The following is an 18,319-nucleotide window of genomic DNA, read 5'->3' as shown; positions in this document are numbered from 1 at the left end:
ATATATATATATATATATATATATATATGTATGTATGTATATGAATGATTGATACGCCTTTCAATAAAAATGATTGTTACATTATATTATTAATTTGTATATATATATGAATGATTGATACATTATTATTAATTTGTATATATATGAATGATTGATACATGCATATTGCATAATATAAATATCCATAATTTGTATTCTACATTCCTTGAGAGAGAGAGAGATGGAGTCAAGAGATTCAAAGCTTGAGATTGTAATAGTCGGCGGCGGCATTTGCGGCCTTGCCACAGCCCTTGCCCTCCACAGGTACCCTATTATATTGCTCATCTATCTGCCATTCTTCAAAATAGAAAAGCTCTTCACCTTTTTTTTTTTTTTTTTTTTTAAGTAATACTGACTCTGTTAGCATGCAGATATATTCATAACTATTTTCTTAACTTACTGAAATATAAAGAGAAAATAAAAAGTTAATACCCTCTCCACTGAAATTCAAACAGGACCGTTCCAATAAAAATAGAGGTCCTGTGCGACATTTGAATTTGGGCCCCTTTTAACAAGAATATCTATTATTTTAGAATCAAGGGCATCCTAATTTCATAGATTATATATGTCGTCAAATAAAAACGAATCATTTGATTTATCATTGTGACCACATCATCTAAACAACCATCAACACTCCTATATCATTTTCATCGTCACAGTGATACTTATCATTGTTGTGCACACTATCATTTAAATTTTTTCAAGTCTTACAATCACCTGATCTTCTTTATGAAGATTATTAGCATCTAACAAATTTTCATTGGCATCATCCTTTTGCTCATCTATTTGATATTCTTTTGTAATGAATTTTTTCAAGAGCTCACTTTTATGATTGAGTTAGTTGCTCCATTCTTCTTTTCTTTTTATGCTTTTCAAACCCATATGAATATTTTTTAGAAAACATCATTACAAAATCCTAAAAAAAAATATTATTTAGAGTCAATAATAATTTATCAAGAAACAAACTCTTGAATATATTATTCAATATTTAAAATTATTAAGTCAATAAGCCATGCTAATAAATAATAATTGTGAAATAAATCAAATAATATGTATAATTAAATTAATATGTTTTAATTAATAATCTCCAATCATTATTACATGGACCATTTGTGTGGACCATAAATAAAAAGTACGTTTTTAATATACTAAACGTACATTATTTGAATACTGAAAATACATTATTTTATATACTATCAAATAATGTACATTCAATACACAAATAATGTACTTTTAGTATATAAAAAATGTACCTTATATTCATGGTTCACACAATAATTACCCATAATCTCATATAATATACGTATATATCATTTTTTAAACAAATTTAGAAACCCAATTGTATAAAGAAAAAATGAAAAAAAATATATGTATATATACTATATACAGCAGGCAGTAGCCTGCTGTATAGTATATATTGTTATATACAAATTATGGGCCCCCAATTTTTTGGGGGCCCTGTGCAATGGCCCTGGGCAAACATGCCCAGGGCCGGCCCTGAATTCAAACCCACAATCACCCATATAAGAATGAAATTTGATGCGACTAAACTACAAAGTTTTGGTAAAAAACTCTTCACTTAATTATATATATTTACATGGTATAGTAATAATAGACCATAATTTATCTAATTCACATTTTCATTTTATTTTATTTTTATTTCTTTTTTGGTGGTTATGAATTTTTCTCATTGATATTTTTCTTTTATAGTTTTCTTTGACATTAGAAAATTAAAGGAGAAAACTCTAATCTTATGTGTCAATATTTACTTTAAAAATATTTCACATGTAGAAATATATTTTATTTTAAATACTACCCATTCTCGCACTTTACATTATAAATTATTATATATACACGTAGGAAAGGATTGAAAAGTATAGTGTTAGAAAGATCGAAGACATTGCGATCAGAAGGCGGAGGGATTGGGATCTTACCAAATGGTTGGAGGGCATTGGATCAACTTGGTATTGGCTCCCACCTTAGAACCGTGGCTCTTCCACTCCAACGGTAAGTTTTTTATTAACTCGTGATACTCAAGTATACTCTTCGATCAATTTATAATACTCAGTGAAAATAAAAAAGTTTTTTTTTTATTTTTTTATTTTTTATTTTTTATAAATAACTATCACTTTAATTAGTTAAGAATATAATATAATATTCTTCTTATAGGTACATAATTTTTAAATGTAAATATTAATTACATCATCTTTGGTAGATGGAAATTGGAATTTTTTCTCACGCACTTAAATTAATTCTGAAATGGCAATGACTTGTGGTCGATCTAGTGGCACGGAGTGACTTTCTCAAATGTGAGGTTATGGGTTTGAGCCTCGGTGGGAGTCTACTACTGAGAAAAAATAATTTTGAACAAGTTAAAATTTTCACACTTTGGTGGGAAGGAATTGCAATTCTTTAATATAATTTTGAGGAATTGCAAATCCCACATGATATGTGGAAAGAAATTTTGGATTGTGAGGACTAAATTACCTCTCTCTAATAATCCTACATTCTGACCTAGAAACTGCAATTCCGTAGGTAATTTTATCTAATACTACTTATTCTATTTCAGTTCAATGTAAACCAACCATTAGAAATTTAGAATAGAAATCCCTAATAATTATATTCCTACCAACCAAACAATAGAAATTGAATTCATACTTTATTCCTCTCCCATTGAATTGCAATTCTTTTCCTCTCTAATTCCTTTGTTGCAATCCCCCAAATGTTTCATTAGTAATGGTTTTAGCATGAAAAATAACAATTTCAAAAAGAATAATGCAAAAATAAAAAATAAAAAAAATTCATGTTTCAAATGTTAGAACCTAGAATTAGATTATAATTCATCCTCATTTATTAATCTAGATTGCCAATTGAACAAAAAATTGAATTGGAATTGAATAATCGTGACTAGCCCTACAGATAAAATGGACAACAATTTACAGTAAGTATACACTAATTATATCATAACAATTATTTTTATCTTATTAATTAATACATTTATTGAATTTTTTTTGTGGGTTCAGGGGACGAGATATTTTTCTTGGCGAAGATAAAGAACAAAAGATAGAATACGTGTAAGTTGCGAATGCACTATTATGATGCATTTATCGTTTAATAGTTGGTACCTATTGCTGCCGTAAATGTTGAGAAGGCGCTAGGTGCTCGTCGGGCGCGCCTTGGCCGTCGGGTAATTCTAGTATATTGTCTCCACTTTTTTCACTCGGGTTAGAAGTTGTTAAATTGTTATAATCTCCAAACTAGTCAAATGCATATGTTAGATGGTTAGTTGAGTATATGATTGGAGAAATATAGAAGAGAACTAGCTGAGCAGACAAAAAACACCACTCGATCGAGTTGAGCGCCAATTTGGCTGAGTTAAACACCAATTCGGTACGTGCCCAACTCAACCGAATTATGCACTAAACTCGATCGAGTTAGGCACCCAACTTGACGCCTAGGGTGTCTAGTCTGCCGGTTAATCGGTCCGTCGACTAAATGCTGCTTAGGGCTGAAATTGCCTCGGCTTAGGAGCGCCTAGCACCTAATCGGTGTCTAGGGGGCCGCCTAGGCCGAGTTTTATAGCAACGCCTATTGACAAATAATAATATAACTTCGGACCCATTAGCATAATTAATTATGAACTCGTTTGATTCAAAAATCGTGAAAATTGTAGTTATAATACATTAAAAAATAATTTTAAAAAATGAATGTAACTAAAGTCCTTTATTAATTAGGAGCGGTGACGTTCGTTGCATGGCAAGGAATGATCTTATCAGAAGTCTAGCTGATGCCTTGCCGGCAGGGACTATACGGTTTGGATGTGAGGTTTCTTCCGTTGACTATCACTCTGTTACTAAATTCACTCGTCTTCTACTTTCTAATGGGGGCTACATTGAAGCTGAGGTATTCTTTAAATCTTGTCTCAAAATTTCTTCTTTTTTCTTTTTAAAGGATTTTTTTTTTTTTTTTTTTTGAGATTTATATATGTTCATTTTTTATATTACTTCGTATTTTCTTTTATTTATTCAATTTACAATTACGATTATGTAATAAATCACTTGTCAACAAATATTCTAATCCCATGAACAAACCCTCACTAAATAGCTTCGGAAATGGTGGTTGAAACATGATTCTTATACCAGAGCATCCATCACAAGTTCATTTTTTGTCAACACCTCTTTTGTCGCATGGTTTACCTCTCATGTATGATTTGCGGGCTAGAGTTATGTTTACTTAATACACACTTTCAAGTAGTGACTATGAATTTCTCTCGTCATTAAAAAAAAACTAACTCACTAAATAATTTGTATAAAAATTCTAAAATCTTGGCCTTATAATATGCCCCTTTTGCAAAAGAAAATATTCTTATACCATGGACCCGGGAGGTGGACCCGCGTCCATTTACATACTGAATGTTTACAATTTGAATTGTAAACATTCAATATGTAAATTGTAAACATTCAGTTGTGAACATTCAGTATATAAATTAGTGAACATTCAATATGTAAATTGTGTATTTTGTACCCGAGTTCACCTTGCAAGTTGCAATGTGGGCTCGAGTCCACAGAATAATTTACCATCCTGTTAGAGTATAAGTCTTGTGTGAGATCATCTCACATAAGATGCATAATACTCTTTAATCAAAATATAATAATTTTCTATGGACCTGTAAAAAATACTATATACGTAGTATTAGTTAAAATTTATTGTGTCTCATGTAAAATGTCCCCTCACATAGTACTTACTCATAAAATATAGCTTCTTTTTTTTTTTTTTTTTTTTTTTTTTTTTTTTTTTTTTNGCTAAATAATGTATGAGATAGACTCGAAGCTGAAATTGTTCAAGTCTATCATATCGCACAAAAAGAAGAATTAAAAATATGCCACACTAAAATTAAAATTCATACTTAATGAGGACCATAAATTTTAACTGCAGAGAACTGCAATATATCATTAAGTTATTAGATAATTGTTATTTTCATTCTTAATTTTTGCAAGTATTCATATTTCATCCTTAAACTTCTGTTAAGGTTGCTCCTTTTATTTCTAATTCTCTGTAATTGTTATTTTCATCTCTAATTATTGGATAATACCTTTTAACATGAATCTTTTCACTCCAAGATATTTTAATTGCTAGGTGTAACTCTCTACATTTGCATTCTTTAATAATTTAAATTTGAGGATGATGCATGCAGTAGAATTTCTGACATTTTACACTTCTTTAATTCGAAAATATTAGGACAAACTAGTTGATTTCTCCAACATTTTACACCTTTTAATGTAAAATGTCAGAGAGTTTAATTACTTTATTCTCAAATATTTTGATTAAAGATTCGCAATGTAGATATGCGTAGTTACAACAAATTAAAAGATACTAGCGTAAAAAGAATCTTGATAGAAGGTTTTGTCCAAGAATTGTGTATGAAAATGGATGTTATTCAAGAACTAGGGATAACAAGAGCAATTTGGATACAAGTTTAAAGACAAAATACGAGGGTTCTTAAAGATAAAAAATACAATTATTTTCTCGTTTAGGGTTAAAACTATTATTAAATGACAACTAAACATTGAAGGCACTGCATACAAATTATATAAATGAGTTAATTTATGATATATAATGTTAAACTATGGTGATATTTTTAAATTTAGTTTCCATTCAATAAATTGATACATTTTGTTCAATTCTTTACTTAAATGATAGTTCTCAATTTAATTAATCCTTTAATACTTTTTAGTCTTAGAGTTTATGAAGATGCGATGAAATTGGCATCGATCTGCATGTAAATTGAGTACTTATTATCACTTTGTGACGAATTAAATAATAGATTCTAATTGGATGTGACGGAGGAAGGTCAATAGTGGCGGAATTGTTGGGGTTAAAGCCTGCAAAGGAGTTTGGAGTTGTTGCAACAAGGGGCTTGACTACCTATCCAAATGCTCACTCATTGCCCATAGAATTTCACCGCATGTTTAAAGGAGATGTAAGAGTTGGGATACTTCCCATTAATCATGACTTGGTCCATTGGTTTGTAACCTTTCCCACACGCCAATTATCAGGTAAATCTTAATTACTTTTTTTTTTCTTCTTGGCGACGAGGGAAACCAGCATGCACTACATTAAGATGTGCATTGGGTAAACTCATAATTAATTGATTCAAACCAAGAAAACTAACATGTCGGTCTCGTTAAGAGTCAAACTTGTAACCTTGTGATTATCAAACCAACAATCTGACTAACTTGGTTGGGTAAATTTTAATTATTTTAACTTCACTTCAAATATATATATATATATATATATATATATATATATATATATATATATATATATATATATAGTTTGCTCCAAAAATCACGCTAGGCACCGGCCGGCCGCCTAACGTATCACCATAATCGGTGGTCTAGCCGGCCACCTAAGCCACTTCAACAGCGCTAATCACCTAGGCCTCTTAGGCACCAACTAGGCCGCCTATTCGGCCGATTAGTTATTGTTTTTTTTTTCTTTGAAAAAATGGTAATTTCACTCAAAACGACACCGTTTTGAGCAAAATAATCCTAAATTGTTCAAACTCGAGATATTTTTTAGGTTAATATTTAATATTTTGGTATTAACGATCAAATTATTAAATAGTTTATAATTTTTAGTCCTAAAATTTTTTTAAAATATAAACATATTTTTTAAAAAATAAGAGATAAAATAAAATAAAATAAATACACAAGCGCTTAGGTGCTAATTAATCGCCACATCGGCGCAATCCGAGCACCTAGCAATTTTTTCAACCATGCATATTATACCTGATAGTTATTAACATTGGTATCAAAGATACTAGTTTTTTTTTTTCTTTTTTCTTTTGAAAATAAAGATACTATAGTTTAGTAGTATCAAAGATTTATTTTATGGGAAAAATGTATAGCGATCAGATACTATAGCGATTTTATATACTATCACCTTATATTAATAATATTGGGAAAAATGTATTTTTAGTCCCTCAATTGTTACAGTATATTACAATGGTAAAAGTAAAGGACTAAAACGAACAGCCAGCAAGGAACAATTAATGAACTAAGAATACACTTTTCTTTCAAATAATATTTTGTACATTCAAAGCTTCTAAGAATGCAATTGTGAAATTAAATGGGCAGGAGAAAATTTCCCACGCGATGAGAATGCAATTAAGCAAATGGTGATAGCGAACATAGAGAAGCTCCAAGATTTACCACCAAAGGTAAAAGAGGTAATACACTTGTCGGAGCCGGACTCTGTTTCCTTTTCGCACTTGAAATACCGGCCGCCGGGAGACTTGCTCCTCGGGAGGCTACGCAAAGGGACGGTGACGGTGGCCGGCGACGCCATGCACGTGATGGGCCCTTTCCTCGGCCAAGGCGGTTGCTCCTCCCTAGAAGACGCTGTGGTGCTCGCCCGATGCCTCGGATTGGCGGCGCTGAAGAATAAAACTAATGGGATCGAAGAGGAGGAAAGAACTGCGAGAATCGAGGAAGCTCTAGAGCAGTACGTGAAGGAGAGGAGAATGCGGGTGGCGCAGCTATCCATGCATACTTATCTCATTGGCGCCTCCATGGCGGCCACATCAAAGCTCGCAAAGATGGCTTTTGGGTTTGCCATGGCTCTTTTCTTTAGGAACGGAGCCGCTCAAAATGAATACGATTGTGGTCAACTTTGACCGGCACCAGAAATAATTGAGTTGATCTGTCTCAACCTTACAAAGCTTTTGGTTGGAAGGAAAGAATTGGGGTGAAAAAAAGAACAGTAATTTCATGAAAAAAGAATAAAGTTTGTTTGGTAGGCAATCATAAAATGGTTGAGTATTGAAATAGAAGGGGTGAATAAAGGCTAAACTATCCTTGTATAATAATAACATAATAATAAAAAAGGGTAAAATTGTAATTCACCATTGAATTACAATTGGACAAAGTGCAGAATTTGTATGGTTGGAGGGAATTGCAATTTAACGTTGTATGGTTGGAGAGAATTTGCATATATAACTTGAACTATAATTTTTAATTATTTATATTTATCAATTTGTTAATATTGTATATGGTTTTTCGTGCATTGCACATACAAAATGCTAGTTTATAATAAGGGTAAAAATTAATATTGATATGAGAAAGTGGTAAGTGCAAAACTATATATAATGCTGCGATACATAATCTAATAACTAATAAAACATGCTTGAAACACAACATAACACAACTAGTTAATCAACTCAAAATATATGAACCAAGCCAACTCTCAAGATTGATGTACAACCTTTAACAAGACACCTACCTAGAATTTTATCAAAACTTAATACCTGTCATGCTATTAATTTTATAATATTACTAGTTTTACACGCTCTTTGCGCGAATAGGTTAATGCCCAATGTTTATATTTAAATAAATATTTGAAAGTATATCAATGCAATATTATATAGGATAAATTCATACATAGGTAATTGAATCTCGAATTTGTTTATTTTTAAGTATGTAACTCAAAGCATATGAATGCAATATAATATAGGAAATTCATTATAATTGACACTAAAATAAATGTTTGCAACTTTGTAAAATTGATAGTCAAAATACTTGGTTTAAAAATGATAGTCTAAATAAATACTACTTTTGGTTTGAATTAAGTGTTATTAATTCTCTTTTGAGTAACATTGTTATTGTTTTCATCTTCACTGTTTATCCTCTTTCTTTTTGTTGGTAGTGTGTTATTCACAATTGGGTTACTGTTGGTAAAATAGATGACAGCGTCATGCTATGAGATTATGGTGTAGGAATTGAAGCTGTGAATTTTCCTTGATGTGTATATTACTACGATCTTAAAATTTTTGTTATTGAATTGATATTGACCATTGAGTTGCCTAGTTTTTCACGAGCATTGCACGAATTAAATAATGCCGAATGTTTATTTTAAAATAAGTATTTCAAAGTATATTATTAATGCAAGATTATATATGAGATGTTCATGCATATGAAATTGAATGCTGAATTTGTTTATCTAAATCGGTAATTCAAAGTTTATTAATGCAATATAATACAGAGTATATGAGAGATTGATTATAATTGTTACTAAAATAAATGTTTGCAATTTTGTAAAAAACGTTAATCTAAATACTTTGTAAAAATAAATCTTTGTCAACAAATCCGGCCTCCCTAAGTAGTTAATATGATTGGCTATTTTTTTTCCATGTTATTAACATAATACTTGGTAAATAAATATATAACATTATTTTGTAGTATAACATTTGATATTTAATTATAAGATAGTGTAAAAAGAAAACAATGAACAATGTAGTGAATATAATTAATTAATAAATTTGAAGGTAAGCAATCTTTGCATTGTTCGTAGAAAATATAGACAATATGACTAATGAAATTATATCTTATTTTAAATTTTTTTGATATTGAATATTTTTTTTTGAATAAAGGCATTGTAGACATCGAATTATAAATTAAAGAAATGCATATGTATTATTTTTTTTTTGTAACTACTAATTTATTTAATAAGAGTAATAGAATGTGGTACTTACTTTTGAATAATATAAATGTGGTACTTACTTTTGAATAATATACTCTAATATATTCGCAGTATATGTTCAACAATTGTGCCATCTTTGATTAGGATGAGATTCGAACCTAAGACCTTTCTTATAAACAAAGAAGAGAATATTTAAAAATTTAACGGATAATCATAAAATTAAGGATAAATTAGGAAATCCTTAAAAAACTATAAATTTAAACAATTTGAACCATCCATTTAATTTAATAATTTGACCGTCATTTTTTCTACTCATTATATGCCTAACTTCTTTTGGCTCTTATTAGTATAGTAGATCTCATTAGTACAGTAGATATTGTAGTACTCCTAGCCCCTCCATTAAGATATACGTATTAATAAGTCTGCACCAGCTTAACTTACTGATTTAATAGGTAGTATTTGGGGCAAGATATACCCATTAAAGCTGACCACAATCATAGTGAACATGGGATGCTTCGTCTCTAAATAGAATAGCCATGGCAAAACCAGCAACCATCTTTACGAGTGGGGATGTGCTCCCCACAATGATACCAATGAGATAAGTGAGGGTGGACAATCCCAAAACCCGCATTCTCTTTTCCTTTACATATTGATCCAACCCGGCTTCGATTTTCGCAATCTTTTCCTTCTTGTTGTTGCCTTCAATCCCACTCATTGCCATGCCGAGGCATCTCCCCAGCACCACCGCGTCTTCTAGCCCCGAGGCACCGCCTTGCCCTACGAAAGGGCCCATTACGTGCATTGCGTCCCCCGCAACTGTAACCGTCCCTTTACGCATGGTCCCAAGGAGCAAGTCCCATGGTGCACGATACCACAAGTGCACGGCGGACAGAGAATCCAGGTCCGACAATTCTATTGCTTCGTGTAAGTTTGAAGGGAAGTCTTTTATCAACTCTAAGGCCATCTGTTTGATGTGTTTTGGATCATGTGGGAACTTCTCTCCTGTCAATTGCATTAGATTATAATTAGAGAAAAGTGAGAACTGATATCAACCGTTTATCCAGATTCATCGGAGTTTGAGTAAAAGCAATACAAGTCAATTTTATAATTATTGAAAACGTTTTTAAGAGCGAGGCTCATTTTATAATTACTACAAATTTGAAAGTTTAATAATGATGATATATGATCCTAGCCTTTGATTTTTTTTTTTTTTAAGATGGAAGGTGTGAATTTGTCTACACCTTTTACAGGGGATGTGTTCTCACATGACTATATATATATATATATATGGATCTTGTGAGGATACTTGAGAAATATGAATCAATCTTAGTTTTACATTTCTAAAAATTATCATCACATTTTTTTTAAAAATGTGGTGGCAGATTCATAATTATTATTAATTCCATTGTGCAAACTTTAACACTTAAATATGTCATCTTTATGAACTAAATATGCAAAACCTAGTAAATTCTATAAAATCAACGAAAAAAATTAAATTTTAAATCTAAACCGTAAAAAGTTAGATTTTAAGTAGTAAAAAGTGAACCACTGGACCAAATAAAATCAAAACCTCAACTCTAAAATCGAAACCATAATTGTAATGTACTTTGACATTTTTACAAGTGGCAAGTGAAAACTTTTAATACTAAATGTGCAAACCTGAAAAAGTCTAAACATTACAAAGTTTAGTGTTCACGTTTACATAGAACATTAGTGATAATTACGAAACTGCCACTGAATTTATTTAAAATCTGATCTGGTGCGTTCAGTTTTTCAGATGTAAGGTTGTGATTAGTTTTTAATTTTTTTCTACGGATTTGTTCTCATATGATTCAATACCTATATATATAAAGTCTCTGTAGTTCGGTTGAGTTATCATGATTTATATCCTCGCAGATGCTTTGTCAGGGCGGAGCGTGGGGGCCCTTGAGGTTGAGATTCAACCTTTTTGGGAAGAATATATATAGTGGATATAATAAAATTGAAATTAACGTGTGAAAGTAATAACAAATTAGTGAAGAATTAATTTACCTGATAATAAGTGCGTTGGAAGGGCCACAAACCAATGGATCAAATGTTGAGTAATTGGAAGCATTCCAAGCCAAATTTCTCCTTTTATTATTCGGCGAAATTCATGTGGTATTGAATGAGCATTTGGGTAGGTGGTGAGGCCCCTAATTGCACCAACATCAAATGCCCTTGACTCCTTCAACCCAAGCAACTCTGCCACTTTTGACCTCCATCCTTCACACCCTATCACAATCTTCCATTCATAAACTCATTAAGCTTAGCTTTAATATATAACCAACAAATTTAATTTAAAACATAAACTAAAAAAATTATATTTTAATGACCTACTTTGACCCCAATTGACAAAATCAAATGTTTATCACCATACTAAAATTATAGCTAATAATAATAAAATTGAACAAACAAAATAAAATTGAATATCTGAAAAAATACCTCTGCATCAATGTAGCTCCCACAGGTGAGCAGAAGGCGTGTTGTTTCAGTAACAGAGTCTAGGTCAATGGAGACAACCTCAGAACCAAGGCGTATGGTCCCAATCGGTAATTCGTCAGCCAACGTTGTGATAAGATCACTCCTTTTCATGCAACGGGACTCTCCAATCCTATCCATAATCACCGCCACTTACATACTTAATTTAGTATATATAAATTGATAAGTGGACCTACAGTAAATAAAAATTGATATACATATTGAATTTTTTTTTTAGGAGGAAAAATAAATAAAAACTATATATAACTTATTTTTCCCTAAATGACTCAAAATATGTTAATATGTTGGCCCTGTTTGGTAAAATAGTTAGCCTATCCGCTAATTTTGTCTTGTTTGACCATTATTATTTGTTTGACTTGGTTAAACATCCAATATAAATGTTTGGTTAATTCTTCTTGTAATAGCTTATTGTTTCAAAAGGTTAAAATTCAAAAAGATGATCAAAGCAGTTTTTTCGATTAACCTTTTTTAGAAAGTTATTTTGCATATAATAAGCTATCAGTTAACAACTAATTTACCAAACATCTTTCTACAATCAGCCAATACTATCAACTAATCAAATCTACTAACTCAATCAGCTAACATCTATTTACTAAACACCTCTAGATATGTTAGTAAAAAGTAAAAAAGTTAGAATATGTATAGTATATTCTTTTAATTTAATACAATAGAACAGAAAACAAGTTAGTATAATTTTCAAGCAATACTTTATAATAACTTATTATGATTAAATTAATTTATTATAAATATCATATTATGATTAAATAAATAACATTGAAGGTGAACATAATATAAATAAATATAAATAAATAAATCTATACTATATATAAAAGTAAAATCCATATATTTCATTTTTTTGCCCAAACTTTTGTAGTCAATTAATTAAATATTTATTAGTCAAATAATTAATAAAGCTTATTTTGTAAGAAAATGTAAAATGAAAATTAACTAATATCTATTAATTAGTAATATTCTTTCTATATTCACGTATCAATACTATTAATAAAAGTAAAATCCTCCACTTCAACTTTCCCACACAAACTAATATTATTAATTATTTCGTAAAAAAATTAACAAAGTTTAATTGGTAACAAAATTTTATTTACTAAATTCTGAGAATAATTAAATCATTATAATTGTGAGAATAATGGAAACAAATTCTGCGTAATAAATAAGAAAGTTCTTTGAAAATTCTGCATAATTTTATAAGAAAAAATAATTTATTAATTATTATTTACACCAATAATAATAATTTGAATAGTTATCTATACTTCTATATCTATACACAACTATACCACTATTAATAAAAATAAAATTATCATTTGTGAAATTCATGGCCAAACAATAGTAAAGATAAAATGGAAAAGAAAAACAAATATTACTAATTGATTGAAAATATAAAAAGATCCTAATCTATACTATATATAATTAATATAAAAGTAAAATCCTCCTATTTCATTTTCTCGTCCAAATATTATAACAAATCCACTTCATGCAATGCACTCGCGAAAATACTAGTATGTATATATATATATATATAATTCTGTTCAAATGTGGCCGCGCCTTCCCGTGCGGTCGGTGCGGTTCACACCACTATGTATACAGATATACACCACTAAATGTTAGAAAATGCACCACAATGAAAATACATCAAAACGCCAAAAAAAAACACCACACTCAAAATAATGCACCAAACTCTCCTGCACCTAATGGTGCATTTCCTAACACTGTGTGGTGTATATTTGCAACCTAGTGGTGTGTTTTTTGGTGATGCGTACCTAATGGTGCATATTTGTGTGGTGCATTTTCTAACATTGAGTAATGTATATTTATATACATAGTGGTGAGACCGCACTGACCGTAAGTTATGGCGCGGCCACACTTGATCATGACTATATATATATATATATATATATATATATATATATATATATATATATATATATATATATATTTCTTATCATACATTGAAGTTTTTTTTATTAAAGATATAATATTAACAGTAATATTTTATTACATATTCCGTTATTTTCTTTCCCTTTTAAACACCTTAGTGATAATGATTGTTTGAAAATTTTATGTTTGCAAATTTAAATAATTTATTTCACTTTCAATTAGTAAACATGAAAATTAAAATGTGAATGAATATCAAACTTACACACGTTCTATCTTCCGTTCTTTATTTTCGTCAATCAAGATATCACGTCCGCTGCATTAATAAGAAATAATGTATTAACATAACATTATTTTTTTAAAAATGTGAAACAATATGATAAAATTCACACATATATTTATAGCACAAGTATGTAAATTAATGGTGCGTTTGAAAACCACGGAAAATGACTTCTGAAAAATATATTTTTTGAAAAATGAGTTATTTTCAAGAAAATATTTTCATTTCCGATCCGGTGTTTGGCTGCACAACAAAAAAGTCTTTTTGCGTTTGGTTCATTTTCTGGAAAATGAGCAGAATTGTATACTTCATTTTTCAAATCAAATGGGTCTATTTTTATAATCAGTTTTTTCATTCACCCATTATCAATTTTGAGTCGTGGAGCTGTCGAAATAAGTCCGCGGGGCAGGGCAGCCAAACTTTAAAATTTTTTAATTTAAATAAACACAATAATAAATAATAAATAATCAAATACATAATATATATGTTAATCCATAAGTCAATAACAAATCATTTATACAATGTACTAATTTTTTTAAACTTGATTACACACAGACTAATGTTAGTAATATTTAGTGTTATAAATTTAGTATTGTAGTATTTATTTAGTTTAATTTTTTTATTATATATTTGGCGGTCCATGTCGGCCCGCCAAAGCCCGCGATATTTAAAACAATTAAAATGTAATTTTATTATAATTTTTAAATAAGAAAAACTTAATATTATTTGTAGACTTTATTTATTTTTTGAAATTTGAATTAATATTAATTTTTGTTAGACTTTAAAGTTGAATTTAAAATTTACAATGTTACTATTTGTAAACTTTATTTATTTTTTTTGAACTTTGAATGTTAAAAAAAATAATAAATAAAAAAGGGGTCTGCCAACCTGCGTGAGGCGGGCTAGGGTTGCATGAACCCTAGCCCATGGACTAGTGTTGTAAAAACTAAGATCGCACTATTTTGACAAATTTTGGATGTGCATATCCCTGGAAAATGAAGGGAAGTCATTTTCCCCAAAACATACCTATTTTCCTTTGACTAAGGCATAATTTTCAATTGACCTCATTTTCTCCCCTCTTGCCAAACACTGAAAACCCAAAAAACATTTTTCAGAAATCATTTTACGGATTTCCACACGCACCCTAACATAGAAAGAATAGGTTGTATGGTGAACTTATTATCACAAGTTGATATTCCGTATATATGATGACATTTTATATCATGGACCAGGATTCACATAGCATTATGGACCATGGATTGAAATGACGAGATGCAAAATTCATACTCGTAAGGTACAAAATTTCATAACACAAAACACAACAAATCACAATACAAGATACATAGTATTATGGACCTTAGATTGAAACGACGAGGTACATAATTCATACTCGTAAGGTACGAAATTTCATAACACAAGACACATACACATGTTATATATTTACTTAAATTATTTTTCAAATCTGATTTAGGTACATAATTTGTATTTATAGGCACAAAATTTTACAATATAAGACACATAAGTTCTTAAAATAAGATACAATTACTAATTTGTTTCTAATGCAGATTGAATTCATACTCTTAAAGTATATAATTTCATAATAATGTAACATAAATAAATTCATAACACAAAACACATACACATCAAGTCCACAATGCGGTGTGAACCCTAGTCCAGAAATTGGCATATGATAGCGACAAGAACCACAAAATTAAATCATTTGGATGTTAGGTAGTGGGAGTAATTGTTGTATGTATACAACAATTAGTCCCACTACCTACCATCCAAATAATATAAATGATGCAATAAATGATTTGACCATACATATCGCAAGTTGTTAATCAATAACTCACCCTTGCAGAAGAACAGCCATGCTTCTTAGCCGGGATCCAACACCAAGTTGATCAAGTGCTCGCCATGCGTTGGGCAATAGCCCAATTCCTCCCCCTTGTGCTCGAAGTGTTTCCGATCTTTCTAACACTATACTTTTCAATCCTTTCCTGTAAAAAATACAAGTTCCAATTCCAATATGATGAAACAATATATACGTGCAAGACCTTTAAAAAGAAATTAAGGGTATGATAATCCATTATTTTATATAGTTTAGAGGGAGGCTGGTGTAGGGTCAAGTTTAGAACCCTATTTCTCGAAAATGTGATGTAGTCGGTCTATAAGGAAATAAAGTTGCGAGTTATAGTTTTTGGTGTAGTGATAAACACTTGATCTAACAAGTGATATCATAGTCAAGTCACATGTTCAAGTCCCAGTAAAAGAAATTTAGACTGGCTGGTGTTGGGAGGGGATTGTTGGGCGGAGGCTAGTAAAGGCCAAATCCAACACCATATGTGGCTAAAAAGATTGTTGGACGGAAGCCGATAAAGGGTCAAGTCCAGCACATTGGTTCTCGAAAATGTGGTACTGTGGTAATATAAGAAAATAAAGTTGAACATTCGCTACAAGTTATAACTTTTGACAAAATGGTTAGCGTTTGATCCTAACAAGTAATATTAAATCCAAGCCACTGATTGAAGGCCAGTGAAGGGTGTATAAGGAAATAATACTAATACTTTAGTAACAAAATTTTCATATTTATGGAGATAAAGTAATATACGGAGGTACGAATGAAATACTCTGTATTAATACTCAATTGGGTACAAATAGGAATGCCCTATACGAAACCGGTCTACATGACAGTGGGTCAGAGGTTCCTGATCTCTTTGACTATTATAAAGATGAAACAGCTAAAAAATCCCTCCCCCAGCAATAAATGCGCCTTTTATAGGTGGCCTCGGGAAGGGTTCCGAACCAGCGGCATGTATTACGCGTGTCAGGCATGCATCGGCCTGCGCGATGGCCCATCGTGCGGAAGTCAAGTGTGAGTCCCGAATAGGTCAAAACTTTAGCCGAATGAGGTTCTGATCGAGGGAGGGATGCCGGCTTGACCGGCCTATGGAGACCGGTAAAATAAGCAGGGTACTTAAGCAAGAAAATAGACCGACAGGCAAACACAAATCGGCACGCATACTTAGACCGGTAGATCGGGATTTTATCTCTATCATATTGTATCTGTCACCTTAATAATACAAATATAGGTAGGTTGCAATGGTACCTGTGAAGAGCAAGGGCTGTGGCAAGTCCACAAATGCCACCACCGATTATCACTATCTCATGCTTTTCAGTTGTCGGCGCTGCAAATTCCATCTCTCTCCCTCTCTCTCTCTGATCTCTCAGTGTTCTATATTAGTCAAAAAGTGTTGAGTATGGTGGCCTAGGAGTGGTGACTGGTGAGTACATTTATTTATAGAGTAAATACCAGTGGAGGTCCCCGACTTTGATGGCATCGCCACTTTTAGTCCTCAACTTTTAAATCAACCACTTTTAGTCCCCCGACTTTGATGTCATCGCCACTTTTAGTCCTCAACGTTTAAATCAACCATTTTTAGTCCTCTTACTTTTTGTTTCTAGCCACCTATGGTCCTTCCTTTATAATTGGACATCTAATGTCATTTTCTCAAGGGCAATTCAGTCATTTCATAATTAATGTATTAAGTATTATGTTTCCTCATCAAAATAATTGAAGAAACCCTGTTATCCACTCTCCTTTGTTAACACTAAATTTTGGACCGAGTAACTGAATTGCCCTTGAGAAAATGACATTAGATGTCCAATTGTGAAGGAAGGACCATATGTGGCTAGAAACAAAAAGTAAGAGGACTAAAAGTGGCTGATTTAAAAGTTGGGGACTAAACGTGACAGTGCTATCAAAGTCGGAGGACTAAAAGTGATTAATTTAAAAGTTGAGGACTAAAAGTGGTGGTGCCATCAAAGTCGGAGGACCTCCACTGGTATTTACTTTTTATTTATACTAGAAGTCTAGAACTAGTGGGACCATTTTGAATAGATTTTCCAACTAACATAGTAGACTAGTTGATTATTTTGGCACAGTCAACATAAGCTGCCCATGCTATTTGTTACTTTTTGCGTGTAAACATTTAATGATAATATAAAAAAAAAATTGATGTTATGATTTATGAATGATTCTGAACCTCTTCCCGAAGAAAAAAACGAAGAGATCAATCAGGACTATCTTCCTATCCAAGAAAAGGA

General features: G+C 31.2%; 2 protein-coding genes across 2 annotated transcripts; one reads left to right on the top strand and one right to left on the bottom strand.

Annotated features, from left to right (window-relative positions):
• The first annotated feature begins 202 nt into the window (after window positions 1-202).
• Window positions 203-8,061, top strand: LOC116002787 (monooxygenase 1-like). Its single transcript, XM_031242955.1, has 6 exons — window positions 203-303; window positions 1,900-2,046; window positions 3,063-3,113; window positions 3,774-3,942; window positions 5,864-6,095; window positions 7,179-8,061. The coding sequence occupies exons 1-6, from the start codon at window positions 221-223 to the stop codon at window positions 7,715-7,717; spliced, it is 1,221 nt and encodes a 406-aa protein (XP_031098815.1). The 5' UTR covers window positions 203-220; the 3' UTR covers window positions 7,718-8,061.
• A 1,778-nt stretch (window positions 8,062-9,839) lies between these two features.
• LOC116001833 (monooxygenase 1-like) lies at window positions 9,840-17,464 on the bottom strand. The gene is made up of 6 exons (XM_031241783.1): window positions 17,322-17,464; window positions 16,066-16,212; window positions 14,198-14,248; window positions 11,983-12,151; window positions 11,551-11,782; window positions 9,840-10,521 (listed from the first exon to the last, which is right to left on the bottom strand). Exons 1-6 carry the CDS (start codon window positions 17,411-17,413, stop codon window positions 9,998-10,000), a joined length of 1,215 nt encoding a protein of 404 aa, XP_031097643.1. The 5' UTR covers window positions 17,414-17,464; the 3' UTR covers window positions 9,840-9,997.
• Window positions 17,465-18,319: the final 855 nt, after the last annotated feature.

The sequence above is a fragment of the Ipomoea triloba genome, chromosome 13, assembly GCF_003576645.1.
Source record: "Ipomoea triloba cultivar NCNSP0323 chromosome 13, ASM357664v1".
Taxonomy (NCBI): domain Eukaryota; kingdom Viridiplantae; phylum Streptophyta; class Magnoliopsida; order Solanales; family Convolvulaceae; genus Ipomoea; species Ipomoea triloba.
Note: the sequence above shows the minus strand (reverse complement) of the source record. Positions and strands in the feature narration are given on the sequence as shown.